Source organism: Triturus cristatus, chromosome 11, assembly GCF_964204655.1.
Source record: "Triturus cristatus chromosome 11, aTriCri1.1, whole genome shotgun sequence".
NCBI classification, from domain to species: Eukaryota; Metazoa; Chordata; class Amphibia; order Caudata; family Salamandridae; genus Triturus; species Triturus cristatus.
This window is the reverse complement of record NC_140594.1, coordinates 1,121,527,334-1,121,547,370: the sequence shown is the minus strand read 5'-3', so window position 1 is coordinate 1,121,547,370 and position 20,037 is coordinate 1,121,527,334. Positions and strand designations below refer to the sequence as shown.

The 20,037-nt window shown below is 42.3% G+C and overlaps 1 protein-coding gene across 2 annotated transcripts in view; it reads left to right on the top strand.

The window, feature by feature from the left end:
* LOC146786159 (acetylcholine receptor subunit delta-like) overlaps positions 1 to 20,037 on the top strand; it is a 146,628-nt gene that overhangs the window by 92,435 nt on the left and 34,156 nt on the right. For both annotated transcript variants that reach the window (XM_085635683.1, XM_085635682.1), the window contains exon 9: positions 13,127 to 13,241. In XM_085635683.1, the coding sequence (XP_085491809.1) occupies positions 13,127 to 13,241 (115 nt within the window). The remainder of the gene's footprint in view (positions 1 to 13,126; positions 13,242 to 20,037) is intronic.

Here is a 20,037-nt window from a genome sequence, read left to right as displayed (position 1 = left end):
CAAGGCAGGCTTCGGGCAGCAAGGCAGTCCTCTTGGTGCAGCAGGGCAGTCGTCTGAAGTACATAAAAGACCACAGACTGCAGGGTAGTCCTCTGAGAGTTCTTCCGCAGGTCCAGAGTCTGAGAGTTCCGTTTATATACCTGGCGCCTACTTTGAAGTGGAAAAAACTTCTGAATGTTTTCCCCTACAGAGGTGTTTGGAAGATCCTGCCTCCCTGCCCTGGTCTCAGTCTGTCTGCAGACACAATAGGCTAGTGTGCAGTCCTTTGTGCGTTAGCTGAGGCAGCATCTCTGATGTGCAAGTATGACAGGTGACAGCTCCACCCCCACATCAAGTCAGGATGGCCCATCCTGCCAACACCCAGACACTCCATTGTATGGCTGTCTGGGAAGAATAATCAAAGACTAACTGACAACTACACCTCGTCATCCGATCCAGGAATAGGTTCCAGCCACCAAATGGTTAAGACAAGAAAATGACAACTAACTAAAAGTGACATTTCCAGAATTGTAATCTAAGATCAGACTTTCCAGTTAAAGAGGATTTTAAATTACAACTCTTCAGACGCCAAACATGACATTTGTAGCTGCTCCCAAACTAAAGTTATCACTTATTAAATGTCATAAGGTAGCCCTATGTTATCCTTTGGGAGAGGTGGGCCACACGTAAGTGAAGAGTGAATTTAGGAGTTTTTCTCTACTAAGAAATATAAAACTTAAAAGTACATGTCCAACTTTTTACATGTAGTACCACTTTACTTAGGACTGATAAGCAAATTAAATGTGCCAATTGGGTGTAAGTCATTTTTACCATTTTAAAAGGAAAGAGCACAAGCACTTTAGTACTGGATAGAAGTGGTCCTAAAGCCAACAAAACAAGATTCAGCAACCCAGGAGGAATGAAGGCAAAATGTTCTGGGTGACCCTGCAGATAAGGTCAGGTCCAACAAATACAATGTGTCTTTAAATATTTCTCAATACTACAAGTGTGATTTTCTTTTAGTGTTATACGTTAAAGTAATAAAATGATTGTGAAAGTGAGGTGTAAATTTAATAATAAAAAGAGCATAGCATGGTTGATTATAACATTATATTGGTGAAACAGTGTTGTTTCAGAACTGCATGTGTGAACTTATACTAGTCCACTTCTACTAGTTCCACTAGACTTATACTAGTCCATCTGCTAAACGCTATCCAACTGCATAAAAGCAGCAAACAAACTATCAGCTCAATTGAAAAATTAATTTACTAGTCGATAAGACACCTGTAAACCTTGACCTGTGCTCTTTGCCACACCCTTGAAACTTAGATGTGGTCACATGGTAATCTTAAATGTGGTTCATCTTAATCGTACATGTGATTATTTTAGATATCTTAATCTTCGATGTGGTAATCATAGATGTGGTTCATGGGTATTCTTTACATATATGCCCATACAACAGACAACTACTGTACTACTGCAGTGTTGCACACATCAGCCCAGAATACTAGCACCCCCTATACAGTTAGAAAATTTGAATCGGAACTTAAGAATACCAAGAATGCTAACTGATGGCTACTGTATGTTTATATGAACTATTGTACCTCTGTTGAGGCTCAGTGATTGGATATCTGGCAGGTTTGAGGAGATGGGAAAACAGAGCATACCCAAATTACCTGTAACAAAGACAAGTGAAATTTTATTAAATGTATTTCAGATTCGTATTTGGGCAAAATATCAAGTTGTAAATATCGGGAGACAGAAATATCAGAAAAACATTTTGTGATAAAAAAATTATTGTGATGCAGAAATATTGTTGTCAAGAATATCATTATGTTCAGGTAAGTAATGTCGTTGTTAAGAATATTGTTGTTGTTAATATTGTTTTCAATAATATAGCTGTAAAATATAACATTTTTTAATTCTTTATAGTTTCAGTTGATACATTAATTTTCATGTGTTACTAATTTTTGTATCGTTGTTATTAAGTTTGTTTTAAAATAGTTTGTAATTTTAAGTGATTTGGAATTTTTAATTTATTTGCTAATAGTAATTAATAGTGTTATAGCGAGGTGTTGGGTTTGTAGGGTTATCTGTTGCACAGACTGGAGCAGGAATGCTAAATCTAACTTCTCTGAAGTCCAGTGCTTTCTGTACTGTTTCACAGACTGGAGTGGAAATAGTAAATCTTACCCCTCCAAAGTTTAACTCTTTCCCTACTGTTGGACAGACTGGAGTGAGAATAGTAATTCTTACCCCTCCGAAGTCAAATGTTTTCTCTACAGTTGCACAGACTGGAGTCAGAATAATAAAATTGCTCCTCTGAAGTCCAACACTTTCTCTATTATTGCACTGTTTGGAGTGGAAATAGTAAAACTAACCTCTCAAAAGATCAACCCTTTCCGTATTTTTATGCTGTTTGGTGTGGGAGTACTAAATGTAACCCCTCTGAAGTCCAACACTTTCCCTACTGTTTCCCTGGTTGCAGTTATAATAGTAAATCTAATCCTTCCAAAATCCAACCCTTTCCCTACTGTTGCACTGTTTGGAGTGGATATAATATATTTAACACCTACGTAGTCCTACACCTTCTCCACTGTTTCACAAAGTAGATTGGGAATAGTATATTTATTATTCCCAAACTCCAATACTTTTCCTTGTATTGGTTAAATATATTTGCTATTAATATTTGTTTAAAAGTTTTACTTTATATTATTAGTTTATATTTTTATTTGATTTTGCATTTTTAAAATATTTTTGTAAATGTATTTTTTTATGCTTTATATTTTATTTGCTTGGAAATGTATTTAATGTTTTGAAATGTAATTGTTAATATGTTTTGTGTTTCATGTAAATATATCTATATCTAGCTATCTCTATCTATATACAGATATAAGCACATTATACATATATATATATATATATATATATATATATACACATACATACATATAAATGCACCTATATATATATATATATATATATATATATATATTTTCGAAAGTCACTGTGGAGAGCCGCTCACCCTCCTAACGACGCCGGTGCTAGCAGCGGGCACAGTCCCGCTATATATATTTTCAAAGAAGTCGTTATCCCAAGCTCCAGAATAACTTCCAGCGGCACACCAGAGGACGAGTTCAATAAAGATTTATTGCCTCAAAAACAAAACAGTACGACGCGTTTCGGCGAAGCCTTTGTCAAGCCTTTTTTTTTTTTTTTTTTGACAAAGGCTTCGCCGAAACGCGTCGTACTGTTTTGTTTTTGAGGCAATAAATCTTTATTGAACTCGTCCTCTGGTGTGCCGCTGGAAGTTATTCTGGAGCTTGGGATAACGACTTCTTTGAAAATATATATATATATATATATATATATATATGCACAGTATGTATTTAAATATATATACATGTGTATATATATTATATTATTATATATATATATATATATAATGTGCTTTATATAGTAGTATATTTAAAGAATGAAACAAAAAAATGATATAATGTAAAATATATATTTTTAATAATTGTGTTACATTATATATATACATATATATTACCTACTGGCTGTCACCAGTAAGTAGTTATAGTTAGCACTGAGGGCCTCATGATGCTGCCGGTTGGACTTATGTCTGACCGCCATCATATCGGAGACGGGACCGCCCGACTTGCTGTTGGCGGTCCCACCAATGAAATTACAATGCGACTGCCTCCAAGGCAGTTGCAATGTCTATGTTTTGTATTGCGGCGGGTGCTGCGTGCTGCAGCACAAGCCGCAGTACAAAAAATAGACATAACACATATCCCTGCACTGGTTGGCATGCACCATGTGGTGCCTGCCACATGGTGCAGGGATATGTAGGGGGCACCATAGGTGCCCCCAACACACAAAACTAAGGGCCATGGGGGAAGGGGGGCCCACTAAGGGCCCCCAATGTCCCTTTCCACCAGCCTTTTCATGTTGGATAAATGGCCATGAAACGGCTGGCGTGGAGGGACATCATAATCCCTACGGTGGTGCCTGGCAGGCACCGCCACCATTGTAGGGAGTATGGCTGCCTCCGATGCACCGGATACATGGCAGTCGGTCTTTCCGACAGCCAGCCATCCACCCGCCTTTGTAATATGGCAGGCAGTAAACTTGCTTTGATACTGTTGATGGTGGTCTCAACGACATCGTAATCAGACCCTTAGTTTCCATAGGAAAAGTGTTTTTTGTTTTGGCAATAACTTTCGTGCCGTTTGACAAATCTTTTCAAAATGTTCAAAACTAGTACGCACCTCAGTACAGCTGCTGTGTTGAAAGTTTCAGGGTGATTCATCAAGCGGGGGGCGAGAAAAAGTGGGGTCCCAAAACACATTTTCCCCATGCAATTTCCCTTAGGGATTTTAGACACAGCTACAGCCTGATAAAATTTGACAGAAAGCTAGTTCCTGGCCCAGAAAGCATTTTTTGTGATTTGGTGTAAATTTGTTTAGTAGTTTTCAAGATATTAAAGAAGAAACAAATGTGTACATCTCGAGGCATGGACCCATCACAAATCCAACTGATCTCATCCTGGTTGCAGTGTTGGTAGTCGTTTTGGGACTCGGACTCAGCCGAGTCCCGAACAAAAAGTAAAAAAACAGAAGGGGGCAGGGTAGGAATACCCTGACCCCCTAGGCCTGGTGCTAGGGTCCCCCAGAGACCCTGCCTGGGCCAAAAAGCATTTTCTTTTAATTTTCTTCGCAAACATTGCGGCAAAGATTTTTAAAAACAAGCAAAGTCTCCAAAGCTTGTTTTTTTTAGCTTCCTATGTGGACTTGTTCCAGTGGGGAATTTGCTAAAGGTCCCCTCCCCAGGCTGATTTTAGTGTCTGCATACTCATCGCTTTACTGCAAGGGCTAATCTTGCTGGTTTAGTGGTATTTTCTACATCTTCGACACATGGGCAGAAGCCTGCTTGCACCAGATAAGAAAGCAAACAAGTAGTGCTTGTTCAGAGCAGGAGACTGAAGCAGATGGATGAGGGTCTTTTTGGTAGGAGCATCATGCTTTCTGCATTGGATTCAGACAATCTTAGCTCAATAAAGCAAGTCTCTCCACCTTCTCTCCCTCCTTTACACTCGCCGACCCTCACCCTCCCCCAGAGACAAAGGCGCCTTATTGATAGTAGGAAAACAATGCCCAAATCCCGATAGACCGCCATCTCTGCCAGTTACTGGGTGCGTCACTTAAACAGCAGCCATTTAGGATGGCTCTGGGTGAGCCCCGTGTGGGGGGTTACTGCGGGGCAAAGATGGTGTTACTGCCGGTGCATTGCATATTTCGCTCAAATGATGCTAAAATCCCCACACCTCTTCCCTGGCCACCATGCATGGGATCTCCACCATCCCCAAAATCCGAAGTAAAAAGCCTAGGGATATGGCTGGACCAGGATCTCAGTTTTAAAACACAAGCGAGGAAAACTGCGGGAACGTGCTTCGGCCTTATGAAGATGGCACGAAAGATCCTCCATCTACTCCCCCCTCAATCCAGGAAGCTCTTGATGCAGGGGCTGGTGAACTCCAGATTGGACTATGGGAATGTCCTATATCTGGGGGCCCCAGTCTCTGTAGTCCACAGACTTCAATGCGCACAAAATGCGGCGGCAAGAATACTCACAGGAACCGCAGCAAGGAACTCGGCCAAGCCAGCCCTCAGAAGTCTGCACTGGCTGCCAGTCAAGGAACGGGTCAACTTCAAGACCCTGTGCATTGCCCATAGAATACTGCACAATGAAGGCCCTCCCATCCTCAGGCCTCTTGTGTCCCATCAACAATCAAGCAGACAACTTAGATCCAACTCCCTCTCCCTGGCAAAAGTCACCAGAATTAGGAAGGCCAGAACAGGTGGTCGCCTGTTTTCGTACAATGCCCCCAGACTATGGAATGCCCTCCCACTCTCCCTGAGGCAGGAACAAAACCACCTCAGATTTAGGAAAAGACTGAAGACCCTACTTTTCCCCTGAGCACTCCCCCACATGACTTCCCACCCTACAGGACTGTGTTCACTAGCGCCGGGATGCCTAAGGGTAGCTGTGCGCTCTACAAAACCCAAAATCAAATCAAATCAAATCAGCTCATGCCATAGCCAGTGCATGTAGATCGAGAATGAGGAGGGTCAGGGGGTGTTGAAGTATACATGACATCTTTAAAGTGCTAGCTTGATGAGCGCTCAGTAAAGTGCAGCAATGCTTTTCATCTGACCAAGTGCGTGTGGCTGGAGCACTCCAAGGAAAGAAGCTGTGGTACAACTTAAGGGACGTGCGTGTGCACGTGGGATGAACTGTTCAATAACCAGCACGTCTTCCCCTCATTTTTCTCACAAAAGAAACATTTGCTGTGTCGCTGTCCGGTCTCTGTCAGGTCTGCAGCCTTGGGATGCAGCCAGTATGAGTGAGCTATATACAAGACTTTCTTAAGTGCATATACTTGAACACACATATGCATGCCTATGTATCAGTGGGCCTGATTGTAGTAATAAACACACAAACATCGCTCTTTAGCCAAAGACTGCATAGAATTAGCCCTGGGCTGAGTTCGCGGAGTTCTGCTACGCGGAATTCCGCCGAGTTCAATAAACTCACCTACCGCTACTGAGCCGGAGTTGCAAACAAGAAATTGTTTAAAACAATGCATTGCAGCTGCTTACATAAACAGACTGACACAGATCGTCATAGCCTAGCAAATGTTTTCAGCAAAGTCATGTGCACCGAGGAGTGTGAGCAAAAGAAAACACCATGACTGATTTGTTTTCCTGCCATTCTGTACACCAGTGCAGCTGCTCGTTCTATGGAGGGGCAAAAGGTCACACAAGGATAAAGGCCTACTTTAAAATGAGCGATTCCGAATATTTGGCAATGGAACACCTTATATAATACGAAACTATGGCCCCTGCAGAGCAAATGATGCTAAATGTACTTTGCGCAGACACAACCTTTTCCTTAATTATTAAATCAAAGAATAAAGATATATCATATAACCATCCTCAGAGCCTTACTTAACCTATACAAAAAAAATCCATCACGTAGCACCTTCTCTTTCTCACTAAACAGGCCGCGCTTCAAAGCTCATGGATCCGTAATTGTTACAGCGCGTGCCTGTCAGTTCCTCTCGTAAAATGGGATCTCTGATCAATGAATACAGATCAGCAATTGCATAAATTAAATCATTCACAGACTGTGAGCGAGCGCAGATGAATCCAGCAGCAGTAAGTCATACCTTTGCGCATACATCAGCTACAACCCACTGTTTTGCTTCACACTTAGAATGCTGCTCCCGTGGTGTCTTCACGCACAGGATCGTCACTACTAACTGCCCCTTATATGTATAATATTTGTGCCCAGGAGCATGAAATGCTTTTGGCGTCCTTCAAATCAATAATAATGCTAATGTACCGCATGCTCCCTGACCTGAGAACTTCAGTAAGTTTAGATTGAGTATTTTTTGCGCTGTGCATGCGAAACTCACCGGAGAGCAGCAGCGGGAGATGGAGAAGCATCTGCCTGCACGGAGGGGGTGGAGAGGCTTTTGAGTCTTCTTCTCTTCAACTGCTGTTGCAAGGCTTCCCAGGGAGATGGTAAAGGGGGCTGTGCTTCCTGTCCCGGGCAGCACAGAGCCCTCCTGACTCCTGGGAGTTACTCATACCTGCTTGCACCGCCATTATTGTCGTTCACGCTCTACACGATCAGGCAAGAGACTGAACGTGCTCAGATAGTGAGCGTGAGTCTGAGCATGTGCAAACAGGGCCGCAGAAGATCTTTGACCTGCGAGGTAGTGTCCCAGCAGAGGGTGGCACTGGTAAACTACGCTACGCGGAATTGATGACGTTTTACCCAAACTTCATGCTCGAAGCGGAGCACGGAGTGGGTAAAAATCTGTGCATGTGAAACTCACCGGAGAGTAGCAGCAAATTCTGAAAGCGGAGGGCAGTTAGCCTCCCACCCTTACATAAAATAATGCGAACTCTCATATTTGAGGTTACAGGGACGTTATAGTTAGGTTCAGATTTTACAAGCACAAAACCATAGAAATTCTGTTCAGCAGTTATACTTACCTAAGCTAACTATTGCTTATGCCCCCACAATGCACTACTTATGACCTCACACATTACATCGCTCATGACATAGTCAGTGACATCACTGATGACATCACTGATGAAATCTCAAATGACATCACTAATTACATCACTGATGACATCATCCACAGAACCACTCACACATCCACTCATCTGGGCCAAGCCACGGTTTCCTGGGTTCCCCCAGGGCACCCAGTCTGCACAGGGCCCGCAGGGGAGTCCCAAGGCCCACGAGGTCCCTGCCGGCTCCCCGCCTCCTGTAGGAACCAGCATTGCTTTCACACACAGGGATCTGCTAAGCATGCAGCTCCCTCTGCATGAAAACAATTCGTCTGTTTCCCTGCTCACTTGATAGTGGGCAGGGAAACAGACAAATGCTCCGCTTCCAGTGCTCTCGCTTGCTGGAAGTGTTTGCTGTGACTTTTTACGCCACAGCAAACAGCTATGTCCCGGGGATGGGCACCCCAGGACATAGCAGAAGCTGGCCCTGGGGGGTTGGTGGTCCCTAGGACCATTAATGGCTCTAGGATGGGTGCTGCGCAGCCCCCATCCTTTCTTTTCTTCAGAATGGTTCGCCCCGGGATGTGGTGGTCCCCAGGGCCGAGAACGGCCCGCGAGGGGGACCCTCCTTCTTTTTAAAAAGTGAAAGGCCCGGGGAGGTGGTAGTCCCCGGGATCTAGCCCACCCAGGGGCAATAATCTAAATAAAAGCTTGGGTTTTTTCTTGCTGCAAATCCACGATTTTGTGGTAATTTGTTAATTTTTTTAAGATGCTTTCGAACTATGGAGGTTTCCCAGGGTGACCCAAAGACCAAGCTTTGGGTGGGGGCAGTGTATTCCTACCCTGCCACCTTCAATTTTGGGGGGGGACTCGACTGATGCGGAGTCCCAAGATGGCTGCCAACACTTGCTTGTTGAAGTGTTGGCAGCCAATTAGAGCTCTGCATTTCCCTGCAAGCTCATATTTTTCACAAAGTCGTTGCGGACACAGGTATTACTAACTGTATTTTCTTAAATTTCTCAACAACTACTGAACAGATTCACATCAAATAACTGAAAGCGATATCTGCATAACCAAATCTTTCTTTCTGCCAAATTTGGTGTGATTCCGTCCAGTGCTTCGGGCTGCAGCTTTGACTAATATCCTAAGGGAATTAACATGGGAAATGCACCTTTTTTAGACCCCCCCATTTTTCTGTCCCCCCCCCCCCTGGTAGGTCATCCAGAAACTTTCCATGCGCTACAAGAATCACCAGCACACTTGTTTTGGAAAATGTCATTAAGATTTGTCAAACAGCGCAAAAGATATAGGCAAGTCAAAAAAACGCTTTTGCAATGGAAACATGATCTTAACTATAACTACCTCCTGGCAGCCGCCAGTAAGTAATAAATTATATATATATATATATATATATATATATATATATATATATATATATATATATATATATATTCACTGAAAAAAACATAGGTTTCACACAAGTTATAGTTAGCTGTACATTTCACTCGTAAAAAACCAATGAAATTCCACGTTATAGTTAGTGCAGGCAACTATAACTCACGCGACCGCAATCCTCTGCTGATGACATATGTGTCTTTATGAAAAAAAAATATTTGTAATATATGTATAGCTAAAATTTAATGGAAGAAGACATGGGCAAATAAGTGTCTAAATACAGTATTAGCATCAGCAGAGGATTGCGGTCGCGTGAGTTATAGTTGCCTGCACTAACTATAACGTGGAATTTCATTGGTTTTTTACGAGTGAAATGTACAGCTAACTATAACTTGTGTGAAACCTATGGTTTTTTCAGTGAATTTGCAAGGTTTTTTAAATGCTAATTCCTAACTATAACGTGTGTGAAACCTATGGTTTTTTCAGTGAATTTGTACGGTTTTTTAAATGCTAAGTTACTTTACGCCGTTCGTGGCGTGCGCGCCCACTTCACGCAGTTCATTCCGTGCGCGCACGGTGTGCTTCGCGCATCGCGCGCCCACTTTACGCAGTTAGTGCCGTGCACGCACGGTGGGCACGCGGTGCGCTACGCGCACCGCGTGCCCAGGTTACGCTGGATGGGCGCTTCATTGTGAAAGGTTATCTATTAAATGTTTGCATATAATAAATATGCCATGCTCAAAAGGTGCCTTACGGGCACCTTTTGCACACGGGGGGGGGGAATATAAGGATTTTTTTTTTTTTAATATTTTTGGCCGTAAGCGCATTCGGCGTTTTTAAAAAAAAAAAAAAAATAGAATTTTTGGCCTTGAGGGTTCTTTTGGGACCCCCTAACCAAGGCTAGGTGGTTAGGAGCTGTCTAGCCTGCCCCTTTTCATGTTATCCAACTTTGTTTTTCCTCCCCCCCTCAGAGTGCGAGAGAGAAAATGGCGGCCGACACTTCCTGGTTTCGACCGATTCGAATGTGTACTAAGATCTAACAGCTAATCAGAATCGCGCTCGCGCACGGCACCGTACGCGTACGGTAAGCTTACGGTGCGCGCTCGGAGCGCGCTTACAGATATATATATTGATTTAAATGCTATTTTCTTAGGAAATACTGAACAGATTTACACCAAACCTACAAAAGGCACATCCTTGACCTGTAGACTACCTCTCTGCCAAATTTCAAGTAACTCTGTTCAGCCGTTCGGGCTGTAGCTGTGTCTAAAGGTCCTATGGAAAAATGCATGGGGAAAACGTGTTTTGGGACCCCCCTTTTTTCTCAGCCCCCGCTTGACGAATCCCCCCGAGACTTTCAGGGTAGGAGCGGAGCGTAGCGCCCCATTAGTTTTGAAAATTTCGCGAGGATTCGTCGACCGGCGCCAAAGTTATTCCAAATAGAATGTTGCGGATTTCCTATGGAAACATGGTCCTAACTATAACTATCTACTGGCGACCGCCAGTAGATAATATATATATATATATATAAATATATACATATATATATATATATATATATATATATATACATATATAGATATATATATATAGATATAGATCTATATATAGATTTATATATATATATCAAGACACACACATATATATGTATGTGTGTTTATATAAGTATGTATTTGTGTATAGTATTAAATATTAGTGAGATTTATTTAATTAAGATTATATATTAAAAAATTTAGGATTTACTACTTTAAACTATGTATGTATTAGGAAACCATACTTTTTTATGTTTTTTCATGATACTAGTGTGAAACAATATTTTTTAAATAATTTTGTACTTACTATTTTAGGGCTAAGGACAAGATATTTTTTAAAACAATACTGTGCCACGATATTTCTGCTACACAATATTGTTGATTTCGATATTGTGCCAGTGATCCCTCCAGATCTATTCCAAAATCAAGTACACATTCATGCAGGGACTGAAATAGTAAAGTATACCTATAATATTGTAGTAAGCACTGAGTATGTTTGAAAGCTCATCCTCAGATGAACATACAAACTCAGGGGCTCATTAACAAGCCCCTTGTGCCAACTTGTGCCAACTTGCGCCGCTGTTGCGTCACTTTTTTTGACGCAATGGCACTGCTTCATTTGCTCTATATTTACATGGATGATGCATCACTTTTTTTCGGGATACGTCAGTTTTTCCTGCGTCAGACTCGGCTGCACCATGTTAGTTATTAATTTATGCAAGATAGGCATTCTGTCGGAAACATCTCACGTAAAACTGATGCAGTAGTATTTACCACTTTTTCAGTTTTTGGTGCTGCCAATGCATCACAATCCTTATGCCCTCCAAACACAGGCATAGGAATGACACGTTGGCAGTGGCCAACGGACCACACCAGCTGTAGTGACTTGACTGCAAATTGCCACAATTACCTTTCCACCAGTGACTGTAGCATTGCTGTAACTGGTGTACTCTTCTGTTGATGCATCTCAGTACCAAATGCAAGCATCAATTCTGGTTTGCCTGTGGGATGCCTACATTGTCATTATAGACCCTCTGGAGAGATCCCGTGGCCATGAAATCGAATTGAGTGCAGCCTGTATTTGGAGATAGGAGGAGATAGTCAGGGAGCGGGATATAGTGACATAAACTCTTGCTCCCAGTCTGCAACCATATTAAGGTGAGAAGCGGTATCTGGCAATGTGCTGCTTCCCTGGATCTACCAATGATGTTGCTCTTTTGCCTATAAATCCTCACTCTCGCTTCCTCAAATAGTTATTCCTCAAAATGAAGTGTAATCACAAGTAACAAATATTCAGTGACATAGTGAAGACCAAAAACATTGTTTGGTGTGTGAGTTCATTTATTATGTAGTCTGCTTGTATGTGATTAGTTGATGTTGTAATGTGTTTCACCTCTAGAGGTGGTAGAGACCACAGTCAACATTTCCCTGCGTTACCAGGTGAGTTGTAAGTGTAGTAAGCCATGCTATAAAATGGGAAAAAAAGAAAATGCAAAACAAATCTTTTCCCATTAATTGACTTTTTTTCCCAATTGCTAAGTTGTGCCCCCATTGTTTGCCATCAGAGTGTGTTGAGGAGTACCTGTGAGTGGCCATTGGGTGGTGTTTGACTTAGACCAAGGCTTGTTTGGAGTTCATCTGACCTTTTGGTCTCTAGTAACTTTTGATGTGTGGATTGGGAACAGCAATGGTCTTACTCTTGTGTGGATGTGTGTTTTTGTTTTTGCATGACACTCCTGAACCCCTTCCTTAAATTTCACTAAACTCACCCCCCATTTAGTAGCAAATATACCCCATGTTTCTGCCATCCTCCGGTCCATCCCACATTTACTACAAAAACGTATACATACATGTGCCGAGATTTCTGCAGATGTTGTGGAGACCACTGCACGGAAAAGATATGAGCGGTGGAGGCCACTGCCCTTAGGTTTGTGAATAACATTTTGTAGTACATGAGTAATTCTACAAATGCAGTTTGTGAATAGCCCCCTAAGTTTTGTATGTTTACCAGTTCCTAATTGCGGAGGTACCTGGCAATAAATAGTAATGCGTCTTAGAAATAAAATCTGAAATTTAATGTACTATGAGATTGATAGTTGGTAAAGAAAAGTGTTATCTCTGTTTCTACAGGTATTTGCTGTTCATCATGGTGTTGGTTACAGTGGTGGTTGTGTGCTGTGTAATTGTTCTTAATATCCACTTTCGGACTCCGAGCACCCATACCATGCCATCGTGGGTGAAGGAGGTAAGAACAATTACTATCTGCGGAGAATCATCTTTCTTTCTTGGGCTGCTCCATACCTTTAAATTAACTATAAATAAAACCCATCCGAACGGCAAGCATTAAACATATTATACAAAATATAATTTAGTCCATTGCCATTGATATGTTGCCAACTCTTTGAACGCAAAAGCCCTTGTTCGACTATGCGTCTTGTGATAGCAGCCTTTGTCCTCCTGTCCACTCCATGTTCCATATTTAAAATTGCAAAAGTACTCCATAACTTGGTGTAATTTCATGGTTATGATGTGTGTCTCCCACCCTGTGGTCACCCACCCTTAAAGAGCATTATAAACCAGTTATTCATCAAAATGGTGACATACAGCCAGTAATACAGAAGTATGAATGATGTGCATAAGAACTAAACTGACTTTGTTCAAGCAATTCCCAAAACATTCTTGAGGACAAAGATACTACACTCACAGTTACATAGGTATCTGTGCAACACAAGACACTAGACAGGACATAAGTACTGAGGTCAATGTATTAATATTTTCAATGGTATACAACTTGTTATTAATCTTTTACTTAAAACAATTTGCTCGGCCAATAACCAAAGTGCTTTGTTTTGGTTTAGCTATTTGACATTTTAAGTTTTTAAAGTTTTTACTTCGGGTATGTGTTTATATTTTAAAATGTGGGGATAAAAGTTATTTGTAAGTTACTGTGCACTTTAGCTTCCTAGTCCTCGTTTAATTATCGGAGGGAGTTTAAGTGTTTGATAAAAGTTTTTTCCTCCTTCAAAGTCATAGCTAGGTGCCATTTATGAAGTATTGAGCATTCTAGTCTTTCAGGGATGCATGTGAATGCTCCCTTTATAAGATATAATGTGGCATGGACTAGCAGCTGCATGAGCAGCAGCTGCGGTGCTTGCATGCTAAAGGCAAGCCAGTCTGCACCCATCCACGGCCATTCCATGACCAGTATCAGTTATGCTGCCATCACAAAGCTCCTACAAGTCTTATTTATTCCTCTAAACAACTCAAAACATGGGGTGCTGAGAAAAGTTGCAAAGTTGAATTCCAGGTGCGAAACCTTTTCAGTCAAGTGTCATGACCTGAGTGTAACCAGTTGGCTATGGCTGCCACCATATAAGGCAACTTGGGTCACGCTCTAAGCAACATATTCCTATCCAATTTGACACACCAATCTATGCCACCTGTTAACTTCATCAGATGCCTCTTAACTTAAATACACGGTTGGACGTTATAGACATCAGTGACCTTTTCAATGATTTAAAGGTAGATTTTTTTTTTATCGCAGATCCTTGGATTTACAAGTCCACTTCCCTAGATATTGACTTTGGAGAGAAAGCCTTGCTATTATTTTTAAAGATTTGTTACAGTGCTCCATCTTTCCACTTCCTGATTTATGAAATGCTGAAGGCCTCACCTTTTGTATTAAAACTTTCCAAAAAAATGTTTTTTATGGCACTTTAATATATAGACTCCAGGGACAACACTCCTCATTTTCCTTAAGTGATGTTACTGCACACCATTACACAAAATACACAAATTTTACAATTCTTGGAGACTTTACTTTCCACATTGATAATAAAGATGATCTTTATGCCCAATCCCTTTTAGACATATTTCAAAATTTTTGTTTTCTAGTTTAGTTTTTTAGTTTTCAGCAGCGCACACCACACATGAAGTGACCACTCCAGCATCCACTCCCAAATCAACACACCTCAAATCAACACCCTTGCCAGCTTCAGCACTCTAAGCCACAGCTGGGGCAAAATCACATGAGAAAACTGGCTGAACAACTTCAGCACTGATCAGCCTAGCCCCACAGACAACTTCAACAAGGACATCAACAACTTCAACAACTGGATCAAGAACTCCACAGACTCCCTTGCACCCATCAAACCCAACAAGCCTAATAGATCAAACAAACAAGCCAGCTGTCACCAATCTGGGTTATCAATGTTGGAAGCCAAGCCCGCAATGTTCCAGCTAATTATTTTAAGCGTTCTGTTAGCGGAAGATGAATCGTTTATAGGGTTAGTCTCAGAGGCTAGGGTGTTAACAGATGCTGGAAAGTTGTTAGGTGTGTCCACCCGAACCACAGATTGAAAAGGTATATCCCCCATATTGCTTGGACCAGTGTATGAAATGGCCACGGCGTTCGAAGATACTAACGCCATAGGCGGAATCACCGTTAAGGCTCCAAAGCCATCTTTGTCGCCATTCTCAACAACAGGGGAGGTGGAAGATGAATGATGATTGACATACAACTTTAGTCATTCCACCTCATCCAAGGAGCTAAACCTGTTGTTGACTGGAAAACCCAAGACTACATTATCAGACATCCTACTCCACATATCATCAACTGATTGCCCTTGATCGTAATTTTTACGAATCGGTACGAGAGGCCTAAGACGAGGAAAGGAGGGTTTGTTGGGGGGAGGATAAAAATGTCTTAGATTAAATGTTTTGATGTTGGAGGTTGCATTATCAAAGAAAGAATTACAAACATGGTCAACTACCTCAGGGTTTTTGAAGTTGACAATAACACAATCGCCTCCCACATCCTTTGGTTTGTGACCCACCCAAGCAACTCTCCTGACAAACAGAATAGATGAACATACATTCCTTGGTAGTGGTCTGTTAGTATTCAACCAAAATGTTACTTTGTTTTTAAGTTCCTGGAATGATTCAAGTCTCTTAGTAGCCAGTTTGGGAACATCAGTCAAAACGACCACATAAGGGGCACTTTCTGGAGGGAGGTCGATACGACGTAGGTCGTTGTGAGGATGGGGCACATCAGGAGGCTCTGGGCAGTGATTATTGATTGGTGATATACTATCATGCAAATTTGTGGTGTTGGGCAATGGTATCCCCTGTCGTAAGTTTGGGTGGGGATTACAAGGGACTCCCTGTTGTTGAATCTGTTGGGTGTCAGATGGTTTTTGAAGAATAATAGGGACACCAGATATTTTATCCTTACTTTGGCATGGATGTGAGCAGGGTTTGACGGTCTGTGCGTAATTAACATTGTTGACCGTAGCAACCTCCAGTGCAGCCAACCTTTTCTCTATTGCTTCTAATCTAAGCTCAAGCGGTTGAATGGCTAGAGCTAGTACTGACGACATTTTCCCAAGTAGCAACTCCATATCAAATAACTGAGGCACTGGGTCTAGGGGGAATCGATCTGTGCAAATTGGCTGGAAAGGAACTATAACTGCAGGTAGAGAAGAATCCAACGTATCAGAATTTAGTTTCTGAACTTTTTTTCTCCTACCTCTTGGCGAAATCACAGTTCATTTCCTTTTGGGGATAGTGCCCACTTCCCGTGCTGGAGGTGCTATCAAAATGGGAGGGTCTTGTTCGGAGACTGGAACACTAGAAGCAGTATCAATAAGGCCTTTGGCGGGGGCAGTAGTTAAATTTGTTAAGGGAGAATGGCCATTATGTGGGCTCATAATTGGAGGGGTGAAAGAAGGGACGACGGGAGGGCGACTACGCGCAATTGAGCCCAAAGAAGAACGCTTGGAGGAGACCGGCTCCATAGACAGCCGTCGCTCAGTCATAGCGATTTCCTGTTCAAGTATAGAGGAAGCCCTTACAATAAACTTATCAAGTGAACCCGCAATATGGTCTGTAGTAGTGGATTTCATACCCCTTTTGTTCACCATTGTTCGACAGGCCGTTAAACAACAACAAAGGTACTCACAAGGTTCGTAGGAGTAAGAGAGTAGGCCCGGTCCGGTCACGAACGGGCAAAAACGGGCCCGCCCTTGGCCCGGGCTTCGCCCGGGACAACGCCCCGGACGCGTCCCGCTTACGCGTAAGTGGAGAAACAATTATAGTGGTCAAGGAGGGAGGGTCCGGGAAGAGCCAGCAGCTGCAGCAAATTATCAGCAAGGCAGTAGGGCCGCTGGTACTCGCAGTCCCGGGGATTGATGTAAAAGAGAATCACCACTCCCGCACTTCTCAGCCCAGCAGATGCCTCCGGTGAGTTGTAGGATGTGAACAGAGTTCATAGACCAAGCCAGACTCCGAGCGGCGCCCGCGAAGCGGGGGCCGTGAGGCGCTTTGTAGTGGGAGGGAGGGGCCGGGAAGAGCCAGCAGCTGCAGCAAATGATCAGCAAGGCAGTAGGGCCGCTGGTACTCGCAGTCCCGTGATTGATGTAAAAGATAATCACCACTCCCGCACTTCTCCGCCCAGCAGATGCCTCCGGTGAGTTGTAGGATGTGAACAGGGTTCGTAGACCAAGCCAGGCTCCGAGCAGCAAGTAGTCAGATTAAACCACTGCCACTTTGGTTTAAGCAATCCTGGTATCCGTATATTCGTTATCTAATTAATTTTGGCATTTACTGACAGCTCCTTTCTTCTCCTTTAACCCTCCGACAGACTGCTGCCTTAGCCTCCTCACTCCTCCTAACTGCTCGGCTGAATTTGAAAGTCCGATTTTCCCTAGTTACTTTGTTTCAATCAGTTCCAATCAACTGCCTGTTGTTCACTAACAGCCTCTGCACTCTTCGATGTGCCGTTTTTTTTTGTCTGCATGTGTATTATAAAACCGGCTTGTGTATCTTACTTTTTACAGGCAGCCCAGCAATCCCTGCACCCCCTGCATTACCGAAGCAGCTTCGATTCCAAGGCCAGGAAGAGTAGTTGAGTAATTTACTCGATGTAATAAGATAGTCACTGAGTTTACCTTCGTTTAGTCTGCGGACCCAGCTCGTCAGTTTACTTTTACAGCCAGCCTCTGCATTAACGGAACATTTTGTTTACTTCTGGGGACCCAGTTCTTCAGCTTGTTCAAAGGGGATTTCCGCCACACTTTGAGGCAAAAGAAACGTTTCTTCCGTTTTTTCTCAGCAGCAGCGCTCGACGTTCAACATACACATCGCCATTACACTCCAGCCCAGACTCGGTTGAGCAGCTTCCTCCACAGAGGGCGGGGCAAATATTTCAGTGACTTGGTTCTAAAACAGATTTTTAAAGTCCACGTTGCAGCACAATGGTTTACCAGTGTATTATGTGGATTTCCTAATTTCTGAAGCTTGGAGGCACTTGAAAAGTTAGGTGCAAACCACTTTGGATGGTTTCATCTCTGAATCAATCTTGGGAGCAGTGTTATTAGTCCCAAGATCAACCTTTGATGCTTTACTCTGCTCTTTACACTGATGGCACATTGAGGAGTTAGGAAGGGAAATTGGCCCCTTGAATTGTGGGGTGGTGGGAAGGAGAAGAGAGGCGGGCTGGACAACTCCAGAACAAGGCTGTAGAAAGACACAGAACGGGGGATGAATATACAAATATTTCAAATGCCTTGAATGTCCCCTGGGGTATGAGCAAGACAATTATCAAGAAGTGAAGCCACCAAGATCTTGCCTAAACCAAACTGTTCATCAAAATAGGATAAAGTAGTTGCTGGTTTTTATGACTATGGCTTGCTGAAGTGTGAATGTGCCACATACATGCCAGCAAATCCATTAAATCTGCTCTGCATGGTTGGTTGTGAGGCAAGAATTAAGCCATTAATTATGCAATTCCATCTAGAATCCTTTTTAATACACTGCCCTGCCACCATTGCCCTGTACAGCCATGTTGTTCTGATGGTATGTTTGAATGGCATCTGTTTAGGACACTGTCATGTCACTTTAATCATACTTAATACAAACATTGTACCTCTCCAATATACTTACACACATCACTTTTATTTAATGCAATGTCGCCTCTTTGATATAATGCAATACATCTTTTTTTTATATTTCTCTGTGATCCATTAGTATATTGCACATACATCTCTCAACACTACTTCACATTAGGAAAGAGTTGAAGACTCACCTTTTTAAAGAACACTACATCACATTCCAGTAACCATTAAAACACATCTACCTCCCCCATCACTCATCCACTTTATGCTCGGCAGAGACCCTGTACAGTGCATTTCTACTTTTTGGCTAGATTTGTGCTGTAGAAATACCATATACATCTGTACATATGTACATATATGCATTCATGCATACATACGTTGGTGGCTCCAGTCATATTGTGAGCCTTTTCCCATAATAGTTGCCACTCCTTGGATAATTGTGGCCATTCAGGCTTATTGTGACCACCTCCGAGAAAACAAGTGTTGGTGGTAGCAGGTAAAGAAGGTTCCTGCAGCACAGGGGGGGCCCCAACCTTTCAGGGGCTACCAGCACTTCAGCAGCCCTCATTCAGTCCAAGGTCAATGAATATCTTTGAGATATGGGAGACTAAGGGTCCCCTTTTCACATTCTGTATGGGGTCACATCATTTTTCGTGATGTCACTGAGTGGGGGTGATACATATTCCTGAGAGGCAGACACTGTCCGTGCGTCGCAGTAGTGTATTTCAGTGGTTTATAAAACTGACAAGCTACTATTTGCAGATCATACTTGCGTATTAACTAAAAGCAAACATTGGTATTTACAGACAGAAAAAAGCTTCTTTGTGGAAATTGAGTCTATTAACCTAAAATGAAAAGCTGATATTTGGATAGAACATATGTGTTGTTTTATAAAAATTCAAGCTAGTTTTTGGCAACAAAATTACTGCATTTGCATGATATATTTAAAGTTACTTTTAAGAGTGACAATTCATGCTGATTTGGATACGCCTATTGCTGACCTGCTTTCCATGCCATAGAGAACTTGCTGTTTGGCTGTTGTTTCATGTCAATTACAATATTAACAAAACTTGTTATAGCATTATGCTCGCTACTGCCTTTTCCAGACTGGGCATGTAAGACTGGTGTAGACTAAGGGCCTGATTTTGA